At 40.6% G+C, this 26,917-nt stretch overlaps 1 protein-coding gene across 1 annotated transcript in view; it reads left to right on the forward strand.

Moving 5' to 3' along the window:
* LOC135714374 (zwei Ig domain protein zig-8-like) overlaps nt 1-26,117 on the forward strand; it is a 319,903-nt gene extending 293,786 nt beyond the window's left edge. Inside the window, exon 10 of the mRNA XM_065237723.1 lies at nt 25,653-26,117. Within this exon, the coding sequence (XP_065093795.1) occupies nt 25,653-25,798 (146 nt within the window). The 3' untranslated portion in view covers nt 25,799-26,117. The remainder of the gene's footprint in view (nt 1-25,652) is intronic.
* Nucleotides 26,118-26,917: the final 800 nt, after the last annotated feature.

Genomic DNA, 26,917 nt, shown 5'->3' on the forward strand with positions numbered 1-26,917 from the left:
GCGCAAGCACTTGTTGATGTATTTTCAGAAAGAATTTGGCATTAAGGCCAGATTATGGACTCTAGGCTTTATGTTTAAGATCTGTTGGAAATCCTATGATGAAGATTTCAGGAAAATAGTATTTCAATGGTTATACTTCTTAACAATATGTATACAAAATTAGGAACCTGGCAATACAAAATTTCCCCCAATAACCTACGTAATTCGAAGTGAAAAGTTAATGTTCACTTTATGCAACTTCCCGGCGCCGGTGGTGTAATGGAAAGCGTGACTGCTTTCTCACCCCAATGGGTCTGGGTTCAATCCCAGCCGAGGTCGGTGGGATTTTTCTGAGGCATACATATCTCTGATCCCGTCTTCCTTCGGAAGGGAAGTAAAGAAGTTGGTCCCGGCCCATGGTGTTTCAGTGGGTGCGATATCCTACGCAGGTGTGGAAGCTGCTCTCCTGTACATTCGATTACCGTCAATGGATGGCAATCGATGTAAGTCGGTGATTGGCACAAGATTGCGGAACAGAGACTGACGTTAAATAAAGGAAAGAAGACTTTATGCAACAGCTTCTGACCAGCCATATTCAGTCTCATTACATGGTGCTGAATATGAACATCAAACATCAAATATCAAACTAAAAAAAAATCACCAGCTTCAAATCTCAACAAACTGTGGTGAGATTGAGTTTCATGATTTTTGCTTTAGACCCGAACGCAACCGAAACTTCCATAACGGCTGACAGCAGTCACTTCGTGTCTGCCATCGTTGAACAGTAAAAAGAGACAGCAAACAATACTTTCTCTTTCTAAGAAAACGATGTGCAACACGGAATCATTTTTGTGTCGACTCAACTCTCAGCTTGATTTTTGCGTGTTGTGAATAGTCTAGCAATATCAAAGGAGCTTGTAAAATCAATATCAAGCATGATATGTTGTTGAGATATCACGCGTGATATTAAGGGCGCATGAGAGCAAAAAAATGTCATATGATTGATGACTTTGACAACACTGACACGAATATAAAGATGCTTTTGATGATACCGTCAGTAGTAAATCGTTTGTGTGTTCGTATTTGATCATCGATGAAGCAGGATTTATTTGTCTCTATTTCATTATGTGCTATGATCCGTCGTCTCAAAGATACGGAAATCAACGATACGGAAATTTACGTGAATTATTCAGTGAACAGTGAAGGGGCATCCCTTAGCTCAGTCGGTAAAGGCACAGCTACAAAGCAAGACCATGCTGGAGGTGACTGGGTTCGATTTCCGGTCCGGTCTAGGAATTTTTCGAATTGGAAATTTTTTCGACTCCCTGGGCAATAGAGTATGATTGTACTTGCCACACAATTATACCAATGCAAAAATGGTAGCAGGCATCGAAAGCTCTCAATTAATAACTTTTGAAGTGCATCTAGAACACTAAGTTGAGAGCACGAAATAAGCTAATATGCCATAAGCAATAAGCTTGAAATGCGAAGAAGAAGAAGAAGAAGAAGAAGAAGAAGAAGTGAACAGTGAAAACTTCAAACACTGATACACTTATTATAAGTATATTGAGGTGTATTTGATAAAATTTTCCATTTTTCTGAAATCAAAAGCCATCTTCTTGGATTTCAAAACGGCGTCAGATAGCTATCTCCGGTCTTAATAGGTCATTCCGATTCCAAAAATACAATTTTACAAAAGGGTATTTAACAGTATTTCTCAGTTTTTCTGATATCAGAAGATATCGTCTGACATCGATTTACAGTCTCTAGACGACATCCCGATTCTGAAAATATCCATATAGAAAGGTAATTTGATGGTATTTCCCACTTTTTCGGAAACTGGAAGCTGCCAAATGACAAAAATTAAAATGACAAGCGATCAACGAGCTAAATTATAACGCATAGCAATGGAAAGAAATAATGATACAATCCTTTTATTTCATGTTAAACGGCCTACAGCTCGCTCAGGTCGGTAGAATAAAACGACCAAATTGTTGGCAAGTTGCTTCACGAAGAACGCCGAAGATGATACACGTGAGAGAGATGAGAGAGTTTTTGTGTTATGTCTTTTCTCGATTCCGATCAAGCAATGTCCTCAACCGTGTAGATTGCAACAAAGCAGGCAAGCAATAAATCATTATCCTTCACCACTCCGATCAAGCTATATTACAGACGATGTTTATCCTGTCAGTAGTAGCAAGCGTTTTGTCTCTATCGTTGGTTGCTTTATGTGTTTGGATTCGCTAGTGTACTAAATAAAATATGAAATTTGTCTGAACTAAGAGGCAGGTACAACAAGAAGGCAATGTAAAAATGTCCAAGAAAAAATCGTTTTGAATAGGATTAAAAAAAAAATTATATACACCCCAAGATACAGAAAAAGGGATACACAGACATCATTAAAGACCATGCTATCTGAAATATCTATGTTTGTCATTTCATAAATGATTATAACGTAAAAGTTCTTTATGAAATTTTGTATATCAAACCAATGGAAACCCTTCTGGGAGAAAAAGGTTAATCTCGCGCTGTCAAAAAAATAAACGCAAGTGATGTAACGCGAAGCTCTGTGCAATCCACCAACGGGAACACATGCCGACTGAAAACTTTTCAAAACCCAATAAAAAAGTTATTCCACGACCTTTTTTATGACCCATCCCCCCTTAGCTCTGGCACAATATCGTGCATATTTACAGAGCGAAACATTTCCGCAGCCAGTATCTGTACAACACCCATACCATTTAAACTGAAACCACTCGCTTACGCTTATGAAATAATAAAATCTAACCAATTCGAAAAGCGCACATTCCCGTTCCCAAAGCGTCCCGGCGTCCGTTCGTGTGGCACGATATGGAACAACCACCGAAAAATCTAATATTCCATCCATTTCCGGATCCAGCACCGAGTCAAGCTTGGAGAGAATCGTTCGAAGTAGTGCCCGGAAATGGTACGATAAAGCGATTATCTAGCACTAGTCCTGCCTGTAACCACACATCGTCGTCGTCGTCGTCTAAATAGGAACAGAATCCGGGATACGACGGACCGGGCAAGACGCTTAAGCCAGAGTGTTATTTAAGGAGTGCCTATTATTGGCGGTGGCGGCGGCGGTAGTAGGAGAGCCAACTCGGCGCCCATCCATGTGTTCTATATTTGGAATCACTACAGCACCAACCAAGGTCGCCTCAGAACGAAGAGCGAGGGAGACTAAATGAGCAGCAAATTTAATCTATTCCATAAAAATAAAATTAACATGAGTTTCATTTTGCGTTCAACAACTTTTGCGCACTAAACGACCATTGACCGCTCGGTCGGAAGAAGTCCTACGGATGTGGGTGCACACTTTTGGTATGGATGCTGTGGGTACCATCGACCAAACCCTTTTCCAAGTGAGAACGGAAGGACCTCGACAATTTGCTACAGTTGTTGGTTGTCCGGGCGGGGGAAAAAGGTTTTTCAAATTATGATAATTAAAAACAATACCACTGTGCGACATTCGGAAGTCAGATACGAAGTTGTTGTGGTTGTTGGCATTTGGAAACAATTTAGCGCAAAAAGAATGAAGCAGTATTCACATTTCAAACCCGGTCCAAATGGTTTTCTCTGATCGTTTCAGTAAGAGCATAAACTAAGCCAGCTCATTTCTGTTTGAATGTTTTATCATCTTCGGATATGGCGAATACTTATCTTGGAAGAAGTTTTACGCGATTAAAGGCATTACCAATTAATGAGTAATAATTTTCTCTCCTAGCAAACTTATTTGTCTCCGCAAAACGAGGTCAAAGTTTTACCTAACTAGAACACACTCACTCTAATGCCACGTAGCTACCTAGATAAGAACGCTGTCGATTGGGACTCATTTCGGGAGACTGCCTGCTGAGGAGCAACCGGAAACAGAGAACTGCACTTTCTCTCGTTCACAGCATGGCAGCGCCCGATTGTCGTAAATTCGAAAACTTTTACGTCCTAGGTCGTAAAAAGTAATTAAAAACTTTGCAGATGCACGCTGACACTCAATGGTCCCTAGCAACCAATGGCAGCAAATCATCATGCAGGATTGCGTACCGTCAGTTGGGTGATGGCCCGGTTTTCTTTACGCAGGACATTGAATGGGATCTTTTGAAATCTAGGTAATGACGAAGATCGTGCGACATGCTCACTAGCGCCGTTAACGGAGTCGTTGGAATGGAAGTGTGATGAAATTTGCCATACATTGTTGCACTATGAATGGACGGAAAAAAGTAATTTTTTTTGGTTGACGTGTAGTGATGAATGAAGTAATTGTCCTTTTTTAAGCGAGCTGATAATAGTTATCAAACCAAACGCATCTCCATCCCTAAAGTGTCTACGTGGTTCATAAACAGAACCTTAAGGGGGGACACCTGCTGAGATCTTTGGTGTTTTTTTTTAATTTTTTAGAACGTTAGAATAAATGCAATCACTTCGGGTTTTCAGTATGCTATTAAGCAACATGTTAGCTCTATTTTAGGAAATTTTCAGCCCAAAATCTTATTTTTTCCACTCATGCACAATGCACAGTGGTTCAGAATGCAGATTTAGGTGCAAGAGTATGTTTTGAGACTGAAATTGACTAAAATGTTATTGTACAAAGTTGTTCCCTCATTTTCATGGCAATAAGTTCTAGGGTGGTTCTTATTATCATTGAAATAAAAAATCTAACTTTTTTGTTTGAAGAAATTAAGGTCTACATTTTCCGGAAATGTTATAGCTGAGATAATTTCAAGCAACTTTGTACGCATAAACTTTGTTGTATCTCTTTAATTGACTGATTTATAGCAATTTTCTTGAACTGAGTTAGGGTGTCTCTAGAACAACAATTGCTCTAGTTTACTTATTTCAAATTTCTCAGCAAAGATGTCTTGAAATAACTTTTAGATCATTTCAAGGCGCTAATTTTTGCTGCACAGAGCTTGTCGATATCTTCACCAATCAAGAGTTATTGACGTTTTGCTACTAAAAATATGCCCTTTTCAAATGTTAATATCTCTGGTTGAGGCAAAAAAAAATACGGCCTTTGAAAGGGCGTATATTATGCTCAATAATATGAAAAAAGGTGGGTAAAGGTGAAATATCAATCGGATGCATTTCAAATGAAGCTGTGGATAAGTCTATTAACGTCTCTTTAAACTGTTCCCCTACAAGAGGAGAATTTAGTTCATTCGAGACGGGTTTCAAATGAAGCGGGTGTGATTTGATACTACAAAATCAGTACGTTTGGCGTATTAAAACAATGTAATTCGTAGTTCTGGTGCAAGGCGTAACAAGCAGATGCATCATAGAGTGGAAAGTTGGAAATACACCTTGTAAGAAGAAAGGTTTTGATGATTTTAAGTCATATTTTCTTCTACTTTTTCGTGTTTATCGAATAGTTTGTGAACTGTTCTCTCTATATGTGGCCAAATATGGTTTGTTTACATTTTGAAGCTACGCCCTTTTCAAATGTTAGTCTAGAGTTAATCGGAATGGAGTAGCGAGCACAGATCGTTGGTAAATAATATGAAAATTAGCGGTTCAAGATGACTTCCTTGAGGAACACCTGACGACGCGAGAAATGTTCTGGATTTGCGAGGGCTAATCTAAACACACGCAGTTCTTCTGCAGAGATACGAGCGAGGCCTCGGTGATCAAGATTCTTTAACGTCGTTTCGTGTAGTTAACGTAGAACTATGAAATTATTTTGCTATTCCATTCAATAATAATGTAAACGACAAAATAAATGGTTTTGGCATTTAATTCAAAATTCAAAACCCTTGATATTTTTCACGAATGTCGCTTGGAACTTTCAAAAGAATTCACTTGAAATTATCTTTCTAATTCCCTCAGAATTCAATACTCGTGGAGTTTTTTTGAAGTTCTCATAAGTACTTTTTTTACATTCTTCTTGGCTTTTATTTAGAATATTCATAAGAAATTAATCTGTTATCCTCTTTACAATCGTAATGTAATTCCACACAAACCACCTAATAATTCTACTTTGAACTTAAATAATTGACTTGGCTAAAAATACTGCCAAAAACTCCAACTTTATCAAAATTATCGAATAAATTCTTAAAATTTATGAAATCCGTAAAATCTAGTAGTTGAGAAGATTATTATTTTCCAAAGACGAAGTATATTTTTTCCCGGTTCATCATCGAAATTCACGGACTTCTTCCGGTGATTTAGAATTTCCAGCTTTATTCCGATTTTCCGGTTCACTGGTCACCCTGTGCCCAGTATACAATAGGTCTTATCCATCTGAATAACATTACTAGAGATAGCAATCTCCTATCTAGTCGAAACACAGAAAACAAAACTAACTCTGAGAGCGAATAACTTTTGTTGATTCGTAAGAATACATTTCTTAAAGCGTTGGTCACTCAGCGCATGAGTGACCTACGTAAGAGTGACTCACTCTCTGAATAAGATTCGGTTTTCGGTGAATGTTGACTGCTTAAGCAAGCCTTTTGTTACTAGCGCTTAAGCAACCCAAATGTTACTAGCGCTGCATGGTGAGTGAATTCTGGACTGAGAGGCCAATCATGCGATAGGTATTGTCCATCCGAATCGAGATGGGAAATGACATATTGGCAGGAACTCACGGTCTACCAGTGTTGGTGAGTTCTTTGCCGTTAATGTTCACGAAAAATTCACTATTTTGCCGTACAGAAATTCAAAACAAAAAATTTTATTTGCGGATTTGGACAGTTTTTGAAACCGACCGGAAGGTGTATGCTGGTCACAAATGCCGTGCCAAATTGATTTCCTACGCAATTATTCAATCTTTGATGTGAATTTCGCTAATAAACACGAGGAGCATTTCTTATAGCAAACTTGCCATAACAAAATGGGCATGGTTCATTTTAGTCAGATAATGAGTCTCTTTTACTGATTCGTATGAAGATTTTTTTTTTAAATCATAGGTTACTCATGCGTTGAATAACCTACGCTTTAAAAATTTATTTCATACGAATGAGTAAAAGTGACTCACAACTGAGTAAAAGTTATTCACTCTCTGAGTTAGTTTCGTTTTCAGTGTGCAACGCAACGAACACTTCTGTTAATCACTCGTTAATCACACGTTTTACGTTTCGCTTACTTAAGCATTTGGATTATCATTCTATGCCCCTCTTTTTCTGTATTTAGCTGATGTAGGTGAATGAATAGAAAACATTCCACGCTGCAGCGAACAAGTTCGAGGTCCACCCGTCCAATGTGCAACGCTGAATGATTATGCGGCTTCGGCTTGTGTTGTTAGGGATCAATTTTCTGATGACTGTGTTAGCGGTAAGCACCTTGCGGTCGAAGTAAATGTATGAGAAATTTGAATGGTTCCACATTTCATAATTTTTAGTTATTTAAGTATCGAACATTTATAATGTGTGACAAACCACACAAATCTTATAAAACTGTCAAATCTATCGACATACAAATCATCAAAATCCATTGATTATTGGATTATTGAAGTTATTAGCATTTAAAGTCTGACCTCAGTGTTCACTCGGCTGTCGACAGAAGCAGACCACTCTCAATGTGTGTCACGCGATCGTCTGTTTACTCGGCAGCAACCATTGTGTGGTCCTCCTCATTGTTCTCGTCTGTTTACTCGGCAGCAACCATTGTGTGGTCCTCCTCATTGTTCTTCATCAGCAGTTCTTTCAGTCGATGCGTCGTCGACTTTGCAAAGCAACCGTTTCGTGATGAATTTGTGAGTGCTGACCACGTTTTGCGTCCATTGCTACAATGGAAGCGGTATGACCTTCGTTGGCGAATCTGCCATACAAGTAAACCACTGGAAGCGGTTAACGTTCTGGTAGAGGAGGGTCATTGGATTGCGGAAGATAAAATGTTTATTGTATTGTACCTTTAAACTATAGTTTTAAGATGTATTTATTGTTTAGTGAACAAGAATTCTCGGTTCTGTAAAGTTAATTCGGTTGAGCCTTATCAAATAAATTAATAATAATAAAAAAAAGTCTGTCAAATTTTCGTTGCATTTCCCTGGATTGGCACCCTTCCTGAAAGACGTAATCCTACGTCAAAAGACCCCAATGCACAAGGATGGTTTACCGATAGAATACCGAAATTACCAGCAGAATGCTGTATTTATTTACGATAAAACAATAACAATAAATAGGGTGCCTTACCTCCCAGTTCCTCTGCAAATTTAACATTGAAGTTAAAGACAAATGACCGAACATCCACCTCATCCGTGATGGCTTCGATATTGGCTAGATGCTGATCGAATAAACGTCCAAGATGTTTTATTTCCTGACACCCGAAGGAGCACTTTTTGGATAGCACTGTGAATCCTAACTCTTACAGACACTGGAGACGCAAACGTCTTTATACTCACTTTCTGGAGTGTTTTACCTCCATCGATATCGAGCTAATGAAACATGCCTGTTCCAAGTAACAACAAGCTATTTCAAAACAACGATGAAATTGTCCCCTACCCAATACCTAGAATGCCTCCTGCGGTGAACCAACTCCAATTTTCCCATCGGTGCACGGTAGGGTGGGTCAAGTTTATATGGTGAATCACAATCTTTGGAGATTTAAAGTTTGTATCGGTAAACGTATGGAAAACGGATCAAAACTATTACTTGAATCGCTAATCGCTCAATTTCTACCAAACCTAGCCTAGAACTTATATTTTGAAAACTTCACAGAACATCTTCGTCCAAGTTATCGCAAATCGGTTATTATTTTTTTACTGTTGGCCTAGTGTTCCGCCTATACCTATAAGCTTATATGCACCCCACTAGGTATGTGCGGGTCACATGGCTATAAATATAAAATAAATTTAAAATTTGTCACAGATGCCGAATCGATTTGCTTCTTCTTCTTATTCGTATTTCAAACGTATTGCTTTTCGCATTTTAGCTTATTGCGTGCTCTGAACTTAGTGTTCTAGATGCACTGCCTCAGTTATTAATTGAGAGCTTTCGATGTCTGTACCATTTTTGCATTAGTATAATTATGTGGCATGTACAATCATAAAATATAAATTTTGCAACCCAAAAAATTTCTAGACCGGACCGGGAATCGAACCCAACCACCTCCAGCATGATCTTGCCGTGTAGCTGCGTCTAAACCGACTGACCTAAAGGAGGCGAATCTATTTGCAGCCCTTCACGAAGTTGTTCTGTATTGATTTTTTCAATCTACGATACAAATTTGTTTAAAATTGAGCGGATTTTTAATTTAAGGCAAGCAATTGAACAGTTGTGGTCCGTTTTCCATAAATTTTCCCATACAAATTTGAAAGCTCTCCTGAAAATACAGATTGTAACAACAATCGCTCAAATTGGACAAAGTTGTTGGGGACGTCGATTTCGAATCGAAAGAGCTGTGGGTTGTAGGGCGTCGATAAGTTGACCCACCCTAGTGCACAGCCTGGCTACAATAATGTGGATACACAATTCCTCGCATACAACCCATATATGTACAAAATAGCCATAAAACACTCACGGTCTCCATAAAACACCGATCCAATAACCGAGCAACTCCATCATCAAGCAACTTTGCTCATTTCAAAGGTGTCAAACTTGCGTCCCGTATCTCACCGGCATCAGTTTATCTTTTTGTATACATACAGGCATCCCCCGAATAGCACGATGGTGTCAAGTTTAAGGTTGACCCTAATCACGTACAAAAAATCACCCCAATTGGAAAATTGCGGCTATTCGGGTGATTCCTGTACCCATACATTTATTCACACTACCTTCATCACCTCGCAGTCAACATATGGGTGTGGGCTTAACCCATTTTAGTGGCAATAACAGCAATAATAAAAGGCCGTAAATATTTTAACCAGCCCATAATTCAGCATTTCGACGATTTGGCAAGTTGAGCTGATACGTTATATACGCCTACGGGAGGTATGCAGGAGCGCGAGTTGAATGCCACTTTTGGATTGAAATACGACAGTGGAAAGTCCGCTTCCCCCAACCCCCCTCTCACCACCCAGTCGCACAGCTCAATGAGGCCAACTCCACCGTGGAAGCGGAAAATAAATACATAAAGGAAAACAATCTAAATAACTTTTCTGTCAGATCAGTTTCCCATTTTGCTGCCCGTTTGCACAAAACAGCAACTGATAGCGCTTCGGAGCGGAAAAGGAAAAAAAAAAAAACTTTGCACAATTGGGTCTTCCTCATCCGCCGGGGGAGAATGTTGCGCTTTTCACTACCCGTGGGAAGACGATCACAAATCGTAACGTTATCTCTGGGAGGATCCCACGCGTGGCAGCTTTTTTTTCCTAGTGCCGCTGCTGGCTGCTGCCACCACCGACGAAACAATACCGATTCAGAGAGCTATTTATTCTCCTGACAATTTCAGGGCGACGTCTTCCCAGGGTTGAGCCCGAAAAAAAAAAACGCATATATCTTCCTGCTGGATGCTGCTCCCCCAACATTGATGGCCAACACGGTGCCGTATGTGGTTGCTGTCCTGGCATTCCCAGGTTGCTGCTAAGGCTTTGTTGGAAATTGGAACTCCACTATCTGGGAAGGAAACGTTTCCTGATCAGGAAAGGATGTTGTTGTGGTTTTTGGTTACTTGTTTGACAGATATTCAGTTATTAAATGTAGAAAAATTGAAAGAGGGCCACAATAGCCAGGAGCGTAAAGTGATATGATCGTAAATTACTTCATGCTGAAGTCAGGTTAAATTCCGGGTTCAAGGATTGTTGCTAATTTGAACTTGTCTTTGCTGGGCACAGGAGATCATTACGATTGACAAATTATTTACAAAGTCATGATGAGGAAGACTTAGTAAACTTCCAATTAACAGTCGTGAAAATGTTCAGAAGAATAATATGGTGAGGCCAGGTATAACAGAGAGTATAATTACAATTTGAAATTGTAATAAAATCATGTCTCATTGGCGTTGACGGCACCGTCGAAAAATCGTCTCTTATAGAAAAGATTGACGGTTTCTTATGGGATTTTTCGGTGGAGTGAAAGGATAGTACGAAGTCCGCCATGTTTCACGCACAGTCTGACGTGGATTTTACCATAGGAGTAAAGAGCTACAGATTCACCATCAACGTCAATAAGCTCCAAGTTTTATTTTATGTAGGGTTAGTTTATCTATTATGGATCCCCTAGACAGGCATGGAAAATCATTTGCATTCATTTCATACATTCATTTACATTCATTTGCCTCTAACTTGTTTCATCAACAGTATTCCGCAAAATGATGTATAGAGCTTTTGTAGGTTTTGTTATTAGCTACAAGTTTTGGTCATAACTTAAATCTGTATCTCTTATGCATCACGAACTAGAGCGGGCAGAACTTGTTACTGTTTTTCAGTGAATGTAAAATACATTCACTGAAAAACAGTAGTGGTTTCTGTTCACTCTGCTTCGTCATGCATAAGAGATATGGATTTGACTTTTTAACAAAAGTTGTAGCTAATAACAAAACCTACAAAAGCTTTATACAACATTTTGTGAATTGATGTTGAAGAAAAAAGTTAAAGGCAAATGAATGTAAATGAATGCACGAAATGAATGCAAATGATTTTCCATGCCTGCCCCTAGAAGCTATTTTAGCTATTTACATCAAATTCACAACCAGGGTGCCTTGCATTCATTTTGACTAAAAAAATGTTTTAAGAAATAATGGAATAATAAGATATTATGAAATTTTTTTGATTATGTAAACAACAAGAAAAGATTGTTAAGTGTGTGTTTGACACATAGTACCTGAAAATTTTGCTACATGAGAGTCGCAATAAGCGATTTTGTAATTTATCTCACCCTCTTCGCTCTTCACTCTTCGCGAAGAGGCGATCAGAAAAACCTAAGATAAGAGGTGACAATACGGGGGCAAAAATGAACCACTTTTCTGTCAAACGTGAACCAGCTCGTGATTGGCTGATTTGATGTGTGTAAGATAGAGATGGACATAGATAAAGATAGAGATAGAGATAGAAATTAAAGAGTAAGAAGCCAATTGTCACCTCTTCCTCTTAGAGAAAAACGCTCATTATTGTTCAGCAATGTATTCCATTGGGTGCAAGTTCTTCCTTTACTTAGTATGGGAGCAGTTCCACGCCAAATGAAGAATCGGGAAAACTCGAACTTCTCCGATTTGCCAACAAACTCTGCATAATCAATAGACAATCATTAAAAGATTTAAAAAAGTTCGGCCATTTTGGATGTTTTGTTTTTTTTTTCAAAATGGCATCTTTACATTTAAGTACGAAAACGTTACTTCTGATTGAAATAGTCTCAGGACAAATGCGGAAATCCCATAAGCAAACGCAACTGGATGTGTGAAACATTTTCATATTCGGTCGCTCTACCGAAAAATCCCGTAGTCAAGTGTCAACATTTGCGTGAAAATGCCACGTCCGTAAGTGAACTAGTTTTCTAAAAGGGTGTATACCCGTACACAAAAAAACAAAACTATTCAACAGTTGTGTTATTTTATATTAGTATGTTAAGAAATACAAAGCAGCCAGTGAGTAAATAACTCTGCTGTTTATAGCTAACACCAATGTTTACATTTGTCATGTATGCATGCATGCAGCTGATTGAATCTTCCGTCCGACCAACTAATGCAAACATTCATTGCAGTGGTTCCTGAATTGATTGAAATTGTGATATTTGCTACAAGCTACGAATTGCTAAAATGCGCTGTAGAAAGTGATGCAATGTTTTGCTAATTAACTGAAACATGATTCTGTTCATAGGTTTGGGGAAAAAGACCATTTTACGAAACGTTTATCATGAACTGATTTTTTTTTTCAATTCATTAATGAAGGTACCTACCTGATGAGAGAATTAACAACAGTATTATCAGTTATGTCAGGCAAAATGGCTGCTGTCATTGCGTAAAATGAACTAAACCTAATGACTTTAATTCCTTGTGTATCTGTAGTAATCAACACTGGTGGAAGAGTGTTAGAGAGTGTCGCAGTATGTTATTGCTGTTCAAAAGAGCCCGGTAAGTTCTGAAGGACAGAATGATTAACTTTCTGTTAAAACATACTGTTGGCGCGAGAATTAGGAGCGCTACCCTATTCGTTGCAACCGCATTCTATTGAACTATTTGCATCGCACGGACAGGGTCAATCAACTAACACATTACTCAACAATAAAATGTGTGTATCTCTCCCTTACCGTATTGTAAAGGGAATCTTCTGGGCCTTCTGCCTTTTGTAGTAATGGGTTATATAAACCCCACACTGAAGAGAAAATATATAGCAAGTATTGAATTGTTAGATAAATGATGATGATGATGGTCCCACCTCTTACCCCTACAAAGGTTTGAGCTGGACGATTTATCTTTAAGATAATTGAATATGACATTTTAACCAGGTTGGCAAACAAAATCGAACTGGTTTCAGTTACAGATATAAATTCCCTCTAAAGTTTACAGTTGCTTCACAGCGATATAAATGTGGAAAAGCTCAGGCGTCCACCTCTTAGTTCGCCTTTTTGTCCACCTAAAATATTCATAAGTATTACAAGCAATCAAGAGTTAATGAACAATCAACAAAGCATCCTATTACACTAGCAACCCCGCAATCTGATGCTATCATAATTTTCAGCAATGTCAGGAATGCTCACGAACCCCCAACATTTGCCAGAAAACTCACTACTAACTCAAGGCATCTTCCAAATAAGCTTCAAAATTGCATTTTTTTTTATCAAATGTTAAATTCAGTCCTCTATATCCGTAATACGCGCGCGAGGCTCAAACCTTTGTAGACTACCATTTTTTTTTACTACTACTATTAAATCATATATCAAAAATCCATCATCACCATCATGGCGAACAAAATAGTTTTTGCAGTGCTACAATAATTATTAAAAAGTCGTAATAACAGCTATTCATACAAAATAATCCGTTAAAAATAACTTCGTCAAGATACATAATTTGTCAATTCATAAAAAAAATCACTCAAAAGACAGTTTTAACATGTGAAATGCAATGTTTCTTAAATTCTGCTAATGTTGTTGAACGTTTAATGTGTCTAGGCATCGAATTGAAAACATTTATTCCTTTGAAAAATAATAAATTCTGTGAAGCACAAGTCAAGAAATGTGGTGTTCTTATTTCATCCGCGTTTCTAGTATTATATCTATGATAATCACTTCCTCTTTCAATTCGATCACACAAATATCGAGGCAGCAAACCGTTAACTACTTTAAAAATGAACACCATAGTCAAATATACAATTCTTTGCTTCACCGACAACCATTGTAAGGCGTCTAGCATCAAAGTTGAGGAAGTGAATCGATTGCATCTCAAAATCAAACGCATTATTTTACTCTGCAAGCGCTGCAATCTCGATATTTGTGTTTCATTGGATAGAAATAAAATGGATGGGCAAAAGTCTAGATGAGGAGAGATGATTGATTTGTATAGCTGTATTTTACTGGCAATATTTAAATCGTTTTTCAATCGACATAGAATTCCATACTTCTTGGCAATTTTCTTGATGACATTGTCAATGTGAGAGTTGAACTTAAGTTTGTCATCAATAATCACGCCAAGATATTTAATCTCCTGAACGCGATCAGTAGTCTCATCATCAATTACAGCAGAGACGTTCTCATTTAATCGATTCCGCGAAATCACCATAAATTTAGTTTTACTTGTATTCCAGTTTAACTGCTTACACTTCAACCATCTACTTAGATACTGCAAATCTTCATTCAAGTGTGAGACGGCAACTTCTAAATGCTTAGCTGCAATGAATCATCTGTACAGTACAGTATCATCTGCAAAAAGATTAATGTCGCAAAACCGTAAAACACGTTGCAAGTCATTAATATACATAATAAATAAAAGGGGCCCTAATACACTTCCCTGGGGCACTCCAAGGTTGTTCCCCACGGGACTGGAAACAGAATCATTAAAAACAGTCCGTTGAGTTCTGTCAGACAAATAGCTTTCAAACCATTTATATGCAGTACTCGTAATTCCAAAGCGCTTGATTGTACTTAACAGTAAGGGCCTAGAAATTGTTTCAAAAGCGCGTTTCAGATCAAAAAAAAAAAACAGCAACAATCGTATCTTTACGCTCCAAGTTGGCTTTCCACTTTGCTAACACCAAATTCAATGCAGTTTCACAAGAATGCCCTTCCCGATATCCCGATTGTTCTGGTATCAACAAAGAGTTGCTATTCAAATACTCCAACAGCTGGCCTTTAACAACAAGTTCTAAGATTTTGTCTAAAGTGTGCAACATGTTGATGGGACGAAACTCTTCGGCTTTAATCGTTCCAGCAACTTTTTGAATAGGAACCACTAAGGATTCCTTCCAAATTTGTGGTACATGTCCATTCTGCAATGATTTATTAATAAGGTCCAGAAAGATGTGGCCAATGACATGAAAGCAATCTTGAATAACTCTAGCATTAACATTATCTACTCCAGCCGATTTTCCTAATGAAAAACAAATAACTCTAAGTTCATCTAATGTGATTGGGTGAAAAACTTCAAATCTGCAACTACTATTAACTGGCTGTTTTATTTCGTCAGGTTCATCGACCAATTCAATAGATTGATTAATCAATGAAACACTGTCTACGAAATAATCATTAAACTTAGATGCAATTACTTATTCTGACTGTTCTAATGTGCCATTAAATGTTATGGACTGCGGTTTGCAATTACTAGGTTTTAATAAAGATTTCAAAATTTTCCATAACTCTTTGCTGTTGTTTTGATGCTGATCAATCTTCCTTTGAACATATTCACAAAGAGTTTTCTTTATCAATTGTGAATACTTATTACGCGCGATTGTGTACCTAGTCCAATGATTGTCATTATTAGATCTACAAAACTTTTTGTACCATTTGTCCCTTTTCCGTTTAAGACGCAAAAGATCCAAATTGTACCAGCTGTTTGAGTTTTTCAAAGAAACAAACTTTTGCTCAACTAGTTGATTGGTACACGTTTTCAAAGCGTTATTAAGAACAGCTGTAGATTCATCTAAGTTACCGTCCGCGAATGGAAAATCCAGGCTTCTCTCAACAAGGTTTGAAACAGCTTGATTCGAATATTTCCTCCAGCACTTCAATTTTACAAAATTATCGTTATCGTTAACATGGTCTAAGACATTAATCACTAAAGTCTCATGATCGGTTATTTTCAAATCAGTATCCGTAACTGAACAAATGGAATCAAAATTGGAATAAACGTGGTCAATTAAAGTTCTACTGTGCCTGGAAATACGCGTATATTCATTTACCGTTTGCTTTAAATTAAAAAAAACTCAGCTAAACGCTTCAAATGATTCGGATTATGGTTATCACGCCAATTAATATTAAAATCACCAGCCAATATATTTAATTTACTAGAATCAAGGAATGTCTCAAACCAGTTCTCTAAAACTTCAACAAAACGCTGGTCACTAGAACTGGGAGAATGATACAAAACACCATAATTACCCATCTTCATGCCACGTACAACTGTAATGCCCAAGAACCAGTTGCCATCAATAACTTCGTTGGTACGAAGGTTGAATTGAACTGATTCTTTGACATAAATAGCAACACCGCCAGTGTGTCTAGAATGTGATAAACAAGCAGCAACAATATATCCCGGAATACTATACTGATCAAAAGCTTCAGTTTCTACAATATGAGTTTCAGATAGTAAAACTAAAAGAGGACGTTTTTCCTCAACAATCTGACGTAATGCTACGTAGTTTGTTGACAACCCCGCAATATTCAAGTATAAAAAATCGAATTGATTCACATTCCTGGAACTTGGCTGCTATTTATTGAAACGCAAGCTGCTTTTCTTCTGATCAAAAAGTCTTTTATAAAGCAAACATTCCGAGCTAAATGCGGCATGGTTGACGTTCAAGTTCATTTTTCGTTCTTTATTCGTTTTCAAACAATTAATACATTTCAATACAGTTGACGTACACTCTGACGTTTTGTGTTGTTGGCTGCACCTAGAGCATCTATCACAATTTTTGCAATCCATGCTCTTGTGCCCAAATTCTCCACATTTGAAGCATCTCAACACATTAATCGCGGGAACTATCGAGCACCGATCAAACCCTACATTTACTTTTTTCGCACATAACAAACATTTATAAGTATCGACAACGACTTCAATTACAGCACTAAACTTGTTATAAGTGAAGCGTGGATTTTCAAACATGTTCACTACTTTTACATCATTAATAGCGATGTCTTCATTTTGACTTTTTAAGTAGTCAATAAAGACATCGGAGGAAAACTGATCGCTCATGCCCACTATTTTTAATCTTGGCACCAAAGTGGGAACAACAGCACTATATTTTTCACCCAAATTGCTTTCAATACCATTTTTTTACATCACGTACGTTTGCTCCTGTTGCACACTCAACAATAATGGAGCCATCTTTACCATTCCTAAAATTACTGATTTTGTGTGTTTTTGGATCCAACTGAGTTTTCAAAAACTTACGAGTATCTTCGCAAGGTTGTTTGGACTCTTTCGGTTTAATCACAATGACCGGACGAGTCTTACGATTATCTGGTTTGATACTTTTACTATTACTGTTACTATTAGTTTTACTTTGACTAGCACGACTATGTCTTTTTACAACATCTGCAAAACTCGCATTTTCTTGAAAAACAACATCATCATCATGATCACTATTACTAATTACTAATTTACGTTTTTTTGCGTCTGGTATTTTGGTCCGATTCTGAATGAATCGTCCTAGATGAACTGCGATGATCATTCTTTACAGCTAATTGGTTTTCCGCATCAATTTTAAAAAATTAACTTTTCATATTATCCAATTTCTCACAAATTAAATTTTCAAGACCATTTACATTTATTCTAATGTCTGCCATCCCGCTTTTAACCGCGATGTCCACCTGAGCAGCAATGTGCACATGTTAAAAGTAGCACATCGTTTTTTTATCCCGTTTTGTGAAAGTTTCCCGGTAGTTTGTCCGCCTCTTCTTGTGATTTTCCGCGCAGTTTTTTTTTGACCTCACGGGATATGGTCCTTCGAGCCGGATAGCGAACATTTCGCCGCGAACCGCGTATTCTGTTACCGCTAGAGCCCGTGAATTTGCCCCGTCGCCGCCTACTGGCCCCGAGTGCTTCTGCTGATCGGCATCTCAGTGGAGCAGAAACAAAAGGTGTGAGCAGTGTTAAAGTACCAGTGACTTTTTGGACAATAAGTGCGCGAAATCCACAAAGATGGATAAACTCGTCCGCGGACGAAAATCGCTCGAACCGCGATTAAAACGCATTTCGGAGACAGTGGACAAAATTAGCCTAGAAGCGGTTGAAGAAATCGATATTCAAATCGAGCTGGACGCTTTGAGTGAGGTTTGGGCAGCCTTTTGTTCCGTACATAAGAAGATTTTGGATGTGAGTGAGGATGACAAAGCCTATGATGATGCGGTGCAACGTCAGGGGAAATTCGAAGCGTGCTACATCGCACTGAAGAACCGTTTATTGAAAACTCTAAAAGTGGTGAAAGATCGTGATAGTGCTACTGCTCAACAGATCCCGTCACATTACGTCATCAGGCAGCTCGCCGACCAACAAGCTGAGTTTTTACGAATAATGTCCACTAACATGGCCGCCACTTCCACCACTTCTTCCGTCGTCCGCAATAACGCCGCTGTATCCCCTCTCTCGGACCTCAAGTTACCGAGGCTGAACATGCCTGTCTTCAGTGGTAATTTTCTTGAGTGGCATTCTTTTTATGACTTGTTAGACAGTTTGGTTCACCAAAATCCGATGCCGAAGGACAGCCAAAAGCTGTACTTTTTGAAAACGAATCTCGCTAGTGAGGCAGCGTCGTTGATTTCGCATCTGAAAATCGAGGATGCCAATTACCGATCTGCCCTGGAGAAGCTGAAATCCAGGTACGACAAGCCACGTGAGATTGCTAACCAGCATATTAAGCGATTCTTAGCACAGCCAACGCTGCTGACGTCATCCTCTTCACATGGCTTGCGATCGCTGCATGAAGTGTCAGATGAGGTTATCCGAGCTCTCCAAGCAATGGATAGGGAAGATCGTGACACGTGGCTCCTGCTCATTCTCAGCGAAAAGGTGGATCCCAACACAAAACAGCTGTGGTGCCAGAAGATTGCAGAAATGGAAGAAGCTGACATCACCCTGCAGTGCTTCCTGAAGTTCTTCGAATCCCGCAGTTTCGCTCTACAGTCAACGCAACCAACAAAGCCGAAAGTCAGCGTGCCCTTCAAGTAACCTTTGAAACCTCAACCCAGAGGTGCTACCGCATTCGTCGCCACGAACCCTCCGTTCTGCAACATGTGCACCAAACAAAACCACCATCTCTACCAATGTGGTAAGTTCATTCACATGAACCATGACGATCGACTCGCTCACGTCAACAAGATGAAGCTGTGCAACAATTGCCTGAAAGTACATCCCGGTGAAAACTGCAAATCAGGTACGTGTAGGAAGTGCAACTTACCTAACCACACCTTGCTACACCCGGTGTTGACACCAGCAAACTTACAACCAGCATCATCATCATCAGTCATAGCCCAGGCTAATCCAGGACCACCAGCCCAGTCTTTGATTTCGGCCCTCGATTCACGAACATGCCTCGATGCGTCTAGTGTTCTCCTTGCCACCGTAGCCATCAATGTTTTGGATAGCCAAGTCAGCTTTATCAGCGGTAGTTTCTGCTAGCAACTCGGCCTCAAAACACTAGCAGTCGACATGGACCTTAAAGGCATTTCTTCTACACCAGCCCACGCTGACAAGTGTGCCGAAATCATCATCTCCTCGTGCTGCACGGATTATCGTACCTCCGTACCTTGCATGGTGTTGGAGAAAATCACCAAAACGCTTCCCTGCAAGCCAGCGAATATCGAAAATTGGCCTATTCCAGGATCAATACATCTGGCCGATCCACTCTTCCATCGCCCGGGTAAAGTAGAAGTTTTACTGGGCATTGAACTTTTCTTTCAGCTGCTCGTGCCTGGCAAAATTGCCCTCAGTCCCGACGACAGCTTACCAACACTACAAAACACCAAGCTCGGCTAGGTAGTTGCAGGCCGTTGTCACGAGACAAATACTTCGATTGGATCTCACGCTTCGACCTGCTTATTGACCTCTACCGACGATGATCTCTCTCAGCAGTTGTGAAAGTTTTGGGAGCTTGAGGAATACGCCACAGCATCCAACCATCTCACCGAAGAAGAGCAACGATGCGAGAAACACTTTACTGACCACACCGTGCGAGATGAGTCTGGAAAATTCGTTGTCCGTCTCCCGTTTTTGCTCGACCCAAATCAACTAGGCGAGTCGAAGCAAATTGCGGAGAAAAGGCTTCACCACATCGAGAGAAAGCTTGACCGAAACCCACAGCTTAAAAATGAGTACCATGCGTTTATTCGTGAGTATATCGATCTCGATCACATGTCGCTCGTCGATGATACTACCACAGCAAACAAATCGGTTTATCTCCCACACCACTGCGTGGTCAAAACAACAAGTTCGACCACCAAATGTCGAGTTGTTTTCGATGCTTCGGCAAAGACTACTAGTGGTCTCTCATTGAATGACGTGCTCATGTGCGGCCCTGTCGTTCAAGATTCATTGGTCAATATTTTGATCCGATTTCGCTTCCCACCAATCGTTCTTGTTGGTGACGCGAAGCAAATGTATCGCATGGTTTGGTTGAACGAGCGTGATCGTGACTTTCACAAGGTCATGTGGAGGTGGATCAAGGACGAGGTCATGAGGGAGTATCGTCTAAATACGGTCACTTTTGGGACTAAAAGCGCATCCTACTTGGCTACAAAATGTGTGCAGCAGCTGTTAGAGTCCTACAGGCAGCAATATCCGGTAGCTGTTGAGAAGGCGGAAAAGGGCATCTACGTCGACGACATTCTTACTGGTGCGTCGTCCGAAGAAGAAGCAAAGGTGCAACGGGAACAACTCACCGAAATGTTTGCGGCAGGTGGATTCCACCTTCGGAAATGGGCCTCGAACAGCGCTGCGGTATTAGAAGGAGTTCCTGATGCAGATTTGGGGGTGAAAATTCCTATCGAAGAGAACGGAAGCAGTACCATCAAGGCCCTCGGATTGCAATGGCAGCCGTGCAGTGACGAGTTCCATTTCTCCTACCAGCCTACCGAGATCCTTCAGCTCACAAAACGAATCATCCTATCGCAAATCGCCAGCCTTTTCGACCCGCTTGGCCTTCTTGCCCCAATCATCGTGAAGGCAAAGCTGGTGATGCAGCGGATGTGGGAGCTGAAGGCGGCCTGGGATGCAACACCTCCCGGTGAGCTAACCAACGATTGGTTAGTTTTGGTGCAAAAGTTCTCGCTTCTCAATTCGTTTCAGATTCCCCGAAAGGTGATCGACATGAGGAACTGGTCTCGTCTCTACCTGCACGGCTACTGCGACGCATCCGATGTGGCAATGGGTGCTTGCATCTACATTCGAGCGGTGAACGACGACGGCAATACTTCGTCCCATCTTCTCTGCGCTAAATCGAAACTGGCACCTATAGGCAACGGCAGAACGACTGCACACCGTCTGGAATTGTGTGCAGCGGTTATTCTCGCACGACTTATCTCTAGCGTGAGAGCTGCTCTTTCTACGACGATTTTTTACGAGGTTCGAGCGTTCTCCGATTCCAAAGTCGTCTTGGCATGGCTGGCTGGCGGCGCTGCAAGGTGGAAGACATTTGTGGCCAATCGCGTTGCGGAGATTTCCACTCATCTGCCCTCCATCAACTGGTATCACGTGGGCACTCATTACAATCCCGCAGATCTGGTATCTCGTGGAGCATTTCCTGATCAAGTTCAAGATAACCCTCTCTGGAGCATGGACCCACCTGGGAACCATCGAAGACGAACAACGGATCATCACCGAACGGCGATCTTGACACTATTGAGCGACGGCAAATAGATAGAGAGCAGCGAGCCACAGCCGTGGTTTGTTTCACTGTGTATGAGAACAATTTCTTGGATGACATGATGACCAGGTACTACCCGAATCTCCAGCTTCTACTTCGTATAACTGCCCGAATGCTTCGTTTTGGACACTCTGAGTTCCGATGCACATCTCGCCTCTCTCCAGATGAAATCGATTTCGCTTTGAGAAAGTATCTGCAACACACACAACAGCAACATTTTCCCGAAGAACTCCGTCGACTGAAAAGAGATCTCGGCGTCGAACGCAGTAGTCCGCTACATCAACTCAATCCGTTCCTGGATGTAAACGGTCTCGTCAGGGTGGGCGGACGGCTGCAGCAATCGGATTTGAGTTACGACACCAAACATCCGATCTTGTTGCCCCGTCATTCGATATTGACTTCGCTAATTCTTCTCCACGAACACCAAGAACGTCTCCACAGTGGACCTCAGTCGTTACTTGCAGCTTCACGGACCAGGTTCTGGATACTACGAGGTAGCAGCGCCACCCGCAAAGTATGCCGTGATTGTGTAAAGTGCAATCGAGCTCGGCCAGCACGTGTAACACAGCAAATGGGACAGTTGCCAGCAGACCGTTTGAAGCCACTTCCACCATTTTCCATCACGGGCGTAGACTACGCCGGTCCGGTGAATATCGTCGGTCCAAGAATTAGTGGAGCAGTACCGTCGAAGGGTAACATTGCCCTGTTCGTTTGCCTTGGAACGCGAGCTGTGCATCTGGAAGCAGTTTCTGATCTAAGTGCGTCATCCTATCTCGCCGCCTTCACACGGTTCACCAGTCGGTACGGCGTACCCAGCAAGATGTACTCCGACAACGCTACGAATCTACGAGCAGCAGCGAGAACACTTCTGGAACTCTACCAGCAGATAGATGCCACAGAACACAGCGACGAGGTCAACGACTTCCTGACCAACAGACGGGTGCAATGGCTCTTTATACCCGCTCGTTCTACACACCATGGTGGATTGTGAGAGGCTGGTATCAAGGTTGCAAAGGGATTTCTCAGTAAAATTGGAGGTAATTACAAAAACACATTTGAAGAATTAAGCACTCTTCTCGCCCAGGTAGCTGCCTGTATGAACTCGCGTCCGATTTCTGCGATCTCGGACGACCCCACCGATCCACAACCCCTTACGCCCGCACACTTCTTAATCGGGCGACCTCTTGACGCTCTCCCGGAGGTCAACCATTTGGAACAACAGATAGGCTCTCTGTCGAGGTGGAACTATGTGCAGCGTGTCACTCAAGATTTTCGATCTCGGTGGCAGTCCGAGTACGTGCTATCGCTCCAACGGCTAGCGAAATGGCAAGCATCATCCCCTAATTTCGCAGAAGGTGATTTTGTGCTCCTCGTCGATGAAAACGAAAAATCGCAGCAGTGGCCCTTGGGACGTGTTGTGGAGCTCTTCCCCGGGAACGATGGACTCGTCAGGGTTGTCTCGGTCAAGACAGCCAAGGGTGTTTTCCGTCGAGACGTCAGGGCGCTTCGACGATTCCCAATCGACAGTGACGAGTACGTTTCAGGCAGACATGGGTCGGAAATTCCTACTCGTAATTTGGTGGGCGGATTATGTTGGCGCGAGAATTAGGAGCGCTACCCTATTCGTTGCAACCGCAACCTTTTGAACTATTTGCATCGCACGGACAGGGTCAATCAACTAACACATTACTCAACAATAAAATGTGTGTATCTCTCCCTTACCGTATTGTAAAGGGAATCTTCTGGGCCTTCTGCCTTTTGTAGTAATGGGTTATATAAACCCCACACTGAAGAGAAAATATATAGCAAGTATTGAATTGTTAGAAGTAGCACGTTGTTTTTTTATCCCTTTTTCTGAAAGTTTCCCGGTAGTTTGTCCGTGATTTTCCGCGCAGTTTTTTTTTTTGGACCTCACGCTCACACATACTAATCCATTTTCCTCTTATTATTGCCACTCACTGGGTAACAGTAGCAGTGATGTTGATTCCAAAAATTAATATTAATCGAAAGGAAAGATATGTTCAACCAAATTTTATATTATGTAGAATTAATCAGTAAGTTCAACACACTTAATTTTTTTCGCCGAGATTCCAACAGCCGAGTAGTTCTGCAATTTATTTTGCTGAGATTCAGTAAAATATTTGCCGAGACTCAGTTAACAAATAACTATTTGCTGAAGCTAATAAAATCGAAGTTATTTAAGCTTCACTGAAGTTCCGTATTCCAGAAGCTTTTGGATCATGCCTAATCTTCCTGCAGGTTTGTTCGTGAAGCTTTCCTAAAAATCTCGGCATTTTGTTTTCTTCCTCTGTTCTCCTGAAATTTGTTTAACAATTGTATGTTATTAATTGGATTGACTTTCTCTCATCTTACCTGTTCACAGTACTTACATGAAGATTTCGCTAATCTACTGTTGATGTTTCTGGAATTGCCGTGAAATTAACGAAACGGCCGTAAAGATTTCCAAAGCTCCCTGATGTGCTCTGGACTTCCGTGAATTTCTTAAAAGCTCGATTTTTTATCCCTAAGTTTACAAAACGTCCCTGAAGTTCTTTGGACTATCCTTAAGTTTTCGGAACTCGTTGAAGGTTCTCACTATTTTCCTGAAATTAATTAAACTGCGATCAAAATTGATCAGAAGTTCATAGAACTTCCCTGAAGCTCTCACAATTTCCCTGATACTCGTGAAACTGCCCTAAAATTTTCAGAACTGCCCTGAAGTTCATAAAAACAACCCTTAAGATCTTTCAGCTTAACTTAAGTTATGGCAACTTCGGTAAAGTTCTAACAATTTTCCTGAAGTAAATGAAACTGCTTTGAAGCTCTTAGTTTATCACTAAAGTGTATTTTCCATATATTTTCTACGGGATTGTCCTGAAATTATCGGAACTTACTTTTAAAGATCCTCAAACTTTCCCGTAGTTCTAGACGTTCTTGATGTTTCCGAACACACCATGAAATAGATATTAACTCTACTTTTTCCAACTATTTACGGTACATGTTTTATTCCCATGTTGTTTTTAACTGCAACAAATCTCAGCTAAAGGATTAGCATTTGTCATAACATGGCAAGAGGCAACGTCAAATTGTCAGATAATGTCAGGCACACATAGCCCAAGTAGCATTGCAAGTTTTAACGAGGTTTTAAAGCATTCTACAAGTACAAATCATGGTCTACAGAACGTTCATAAAACCCAAATTGTTACTTGGGAGATGTACTATGTACTGATTTGACATAAACTATTTTGACAATTGAAATACGTCTCAGCCACTTGATAAATGAAAGGCAAACCTTACCCCTCACTATTGAATCATGCAATGGTGATAGATTATTTTGTAAAATAAAGAATTGTTAATTGTGTGAATAGAGGTGGATCGTTTGGTTAATAATAGATTTTTGAAATAATGCAACTTGAAGTTTAGACTTATTTGTCCAATATAACTTTGTCTTCTGCACTAGTTTTTTTTTTGTACTGTATCAAGAATTTATAATAATCTGAGTATGCATATGCGTTATTAAAATTACTGAATATTTACCCCTCACTTTAACCGGAATGTCATAAAACACCGTTGAATTTCCGGAAGACCCTGTGCACGCCACGTTGCCGCAAAAATGTTCACCCTAGCCAAAACTATTTATCCCTCAGCAGGGGGTGTCAGCGAAAGGAAATCCCATTTGTTCCAGAATACCCCCCTTCTTTCCTCCCCATCCCGTGCCACCCGCATCAGATATAACCATGTTCAAACCGATGTCTCCTTTCTTTGTCTATTCCCACAGGTGAACATCCGGCAGCGATGCAACACAACGCAGCCATCCGACCGGTTCTATCGCTCACGAGTATTTTATTATTATATGTGACACTTTTAGTGCATATTGTTGTGAGTAAGCAGTTTAAAATATGGCACAATCACGATCCGAGATGAAATTGGCCCAGCGGCTCCCACCGTGAGCAGCTCTGCTGTTTGCCATCGCGACCAGGCTCCTGCTGCAGACGACGGCGGCGGTGGTGGTGGAGTCCTTCGGATGGACGTTCCGATGGTGATAGTTGCTGTGGCGAAGTGACATCTTCCCGCCGCGTCGAGTCGAGCTGGCGGTGGTGGGACTGGTGGAGTGCTACCGACAATGGCCACCGGCGGCTCTGGTGGTGCTGGTGGAGGTGGTAACTCGGAACGGAACTCCGGTTCGTGCTTTTTGCGGCGGTGCTGGTGCTACAACACGAACTGAACCGAGTCGGACGGTGGTGGAGCTTATTTGGGGGCGCCTAGGAGGTAAGAGGGTAATGGGTGTTTGCGGATAAAATCACAATCTTACACAGGAGATGCAAAGAAAAAAAAAAAAAAAAAAAAAAAAAAACAGAATGAACAAAAAATCTTCCTTTGTACAAATACGAGTGAATGTTTATGAACGAATTTTTCCTCCAAAAACCAGAAAAAGAAACACTGTAGAGTTTGCTTAGTGCTCGAGATGCTAGAAAAGGTATGCACGAGACAGGGAATAAGTGGACAAACGAGAAGAGTGCAGAAACAAAAGAAAATTTAGATACAAGAAACAATCAAAACAAGATCTAGTCGTAATATAAAACCAAACTGTAGAGAGCACTCACAAAGGCACACATTCACAAACACACGAGCAGACCGCAAAAAAAAACGGGACACACAATACCAGATTCAGATTGCAGCAGGCGAAAAACGTCGACCAAACGAGCTGTAAGAGTAATGGTCATTGTAACTGTTAAGAAACACAAACAAGAAGCATAGCACACCCACACACACACACATACACACTTAAGTCACCGGAACCAAGAAAGACAACTTCTCCTAGCAACGAGAAGCCATTTTTGCGTTTAATTTGTACACGAAAGTTTAATAGCGTAATATCGTTGCGAAGACATCAGATTGAGTAGCTGGAAGAAAGGTAGCAACAATTTTAGCAAATTGAGACGAATAAGTTTGATTCTTTTATGTGTGTGGTTAGAGAGACGGTGGCGGTGGTGTGGGAAGGGTGAATGCTGAGAGAAAGTATCAGAAGTGTGTGTGTGTGTG

The sequence above is a fragment of the Ochlerotatus camptorhynchus genome, unplaced genomic scaffold (assembly GCF_037179485.1).
Source record: "Ochlerotatus camptorhynchus isolate MF236.1 unplaced genomic scaffold, CSIRO-AGI_Acam_v1.1 ptg000639l, whole genome shotgun sequence".
NCBI classification, from domain to species: domain Eukaryota; kingdom Metazoa; phylum Arthropoda; class Insecta; order Diptera; family Culicidae; genus Ochlerotatus; species Ochlerotatus camptorhynchus.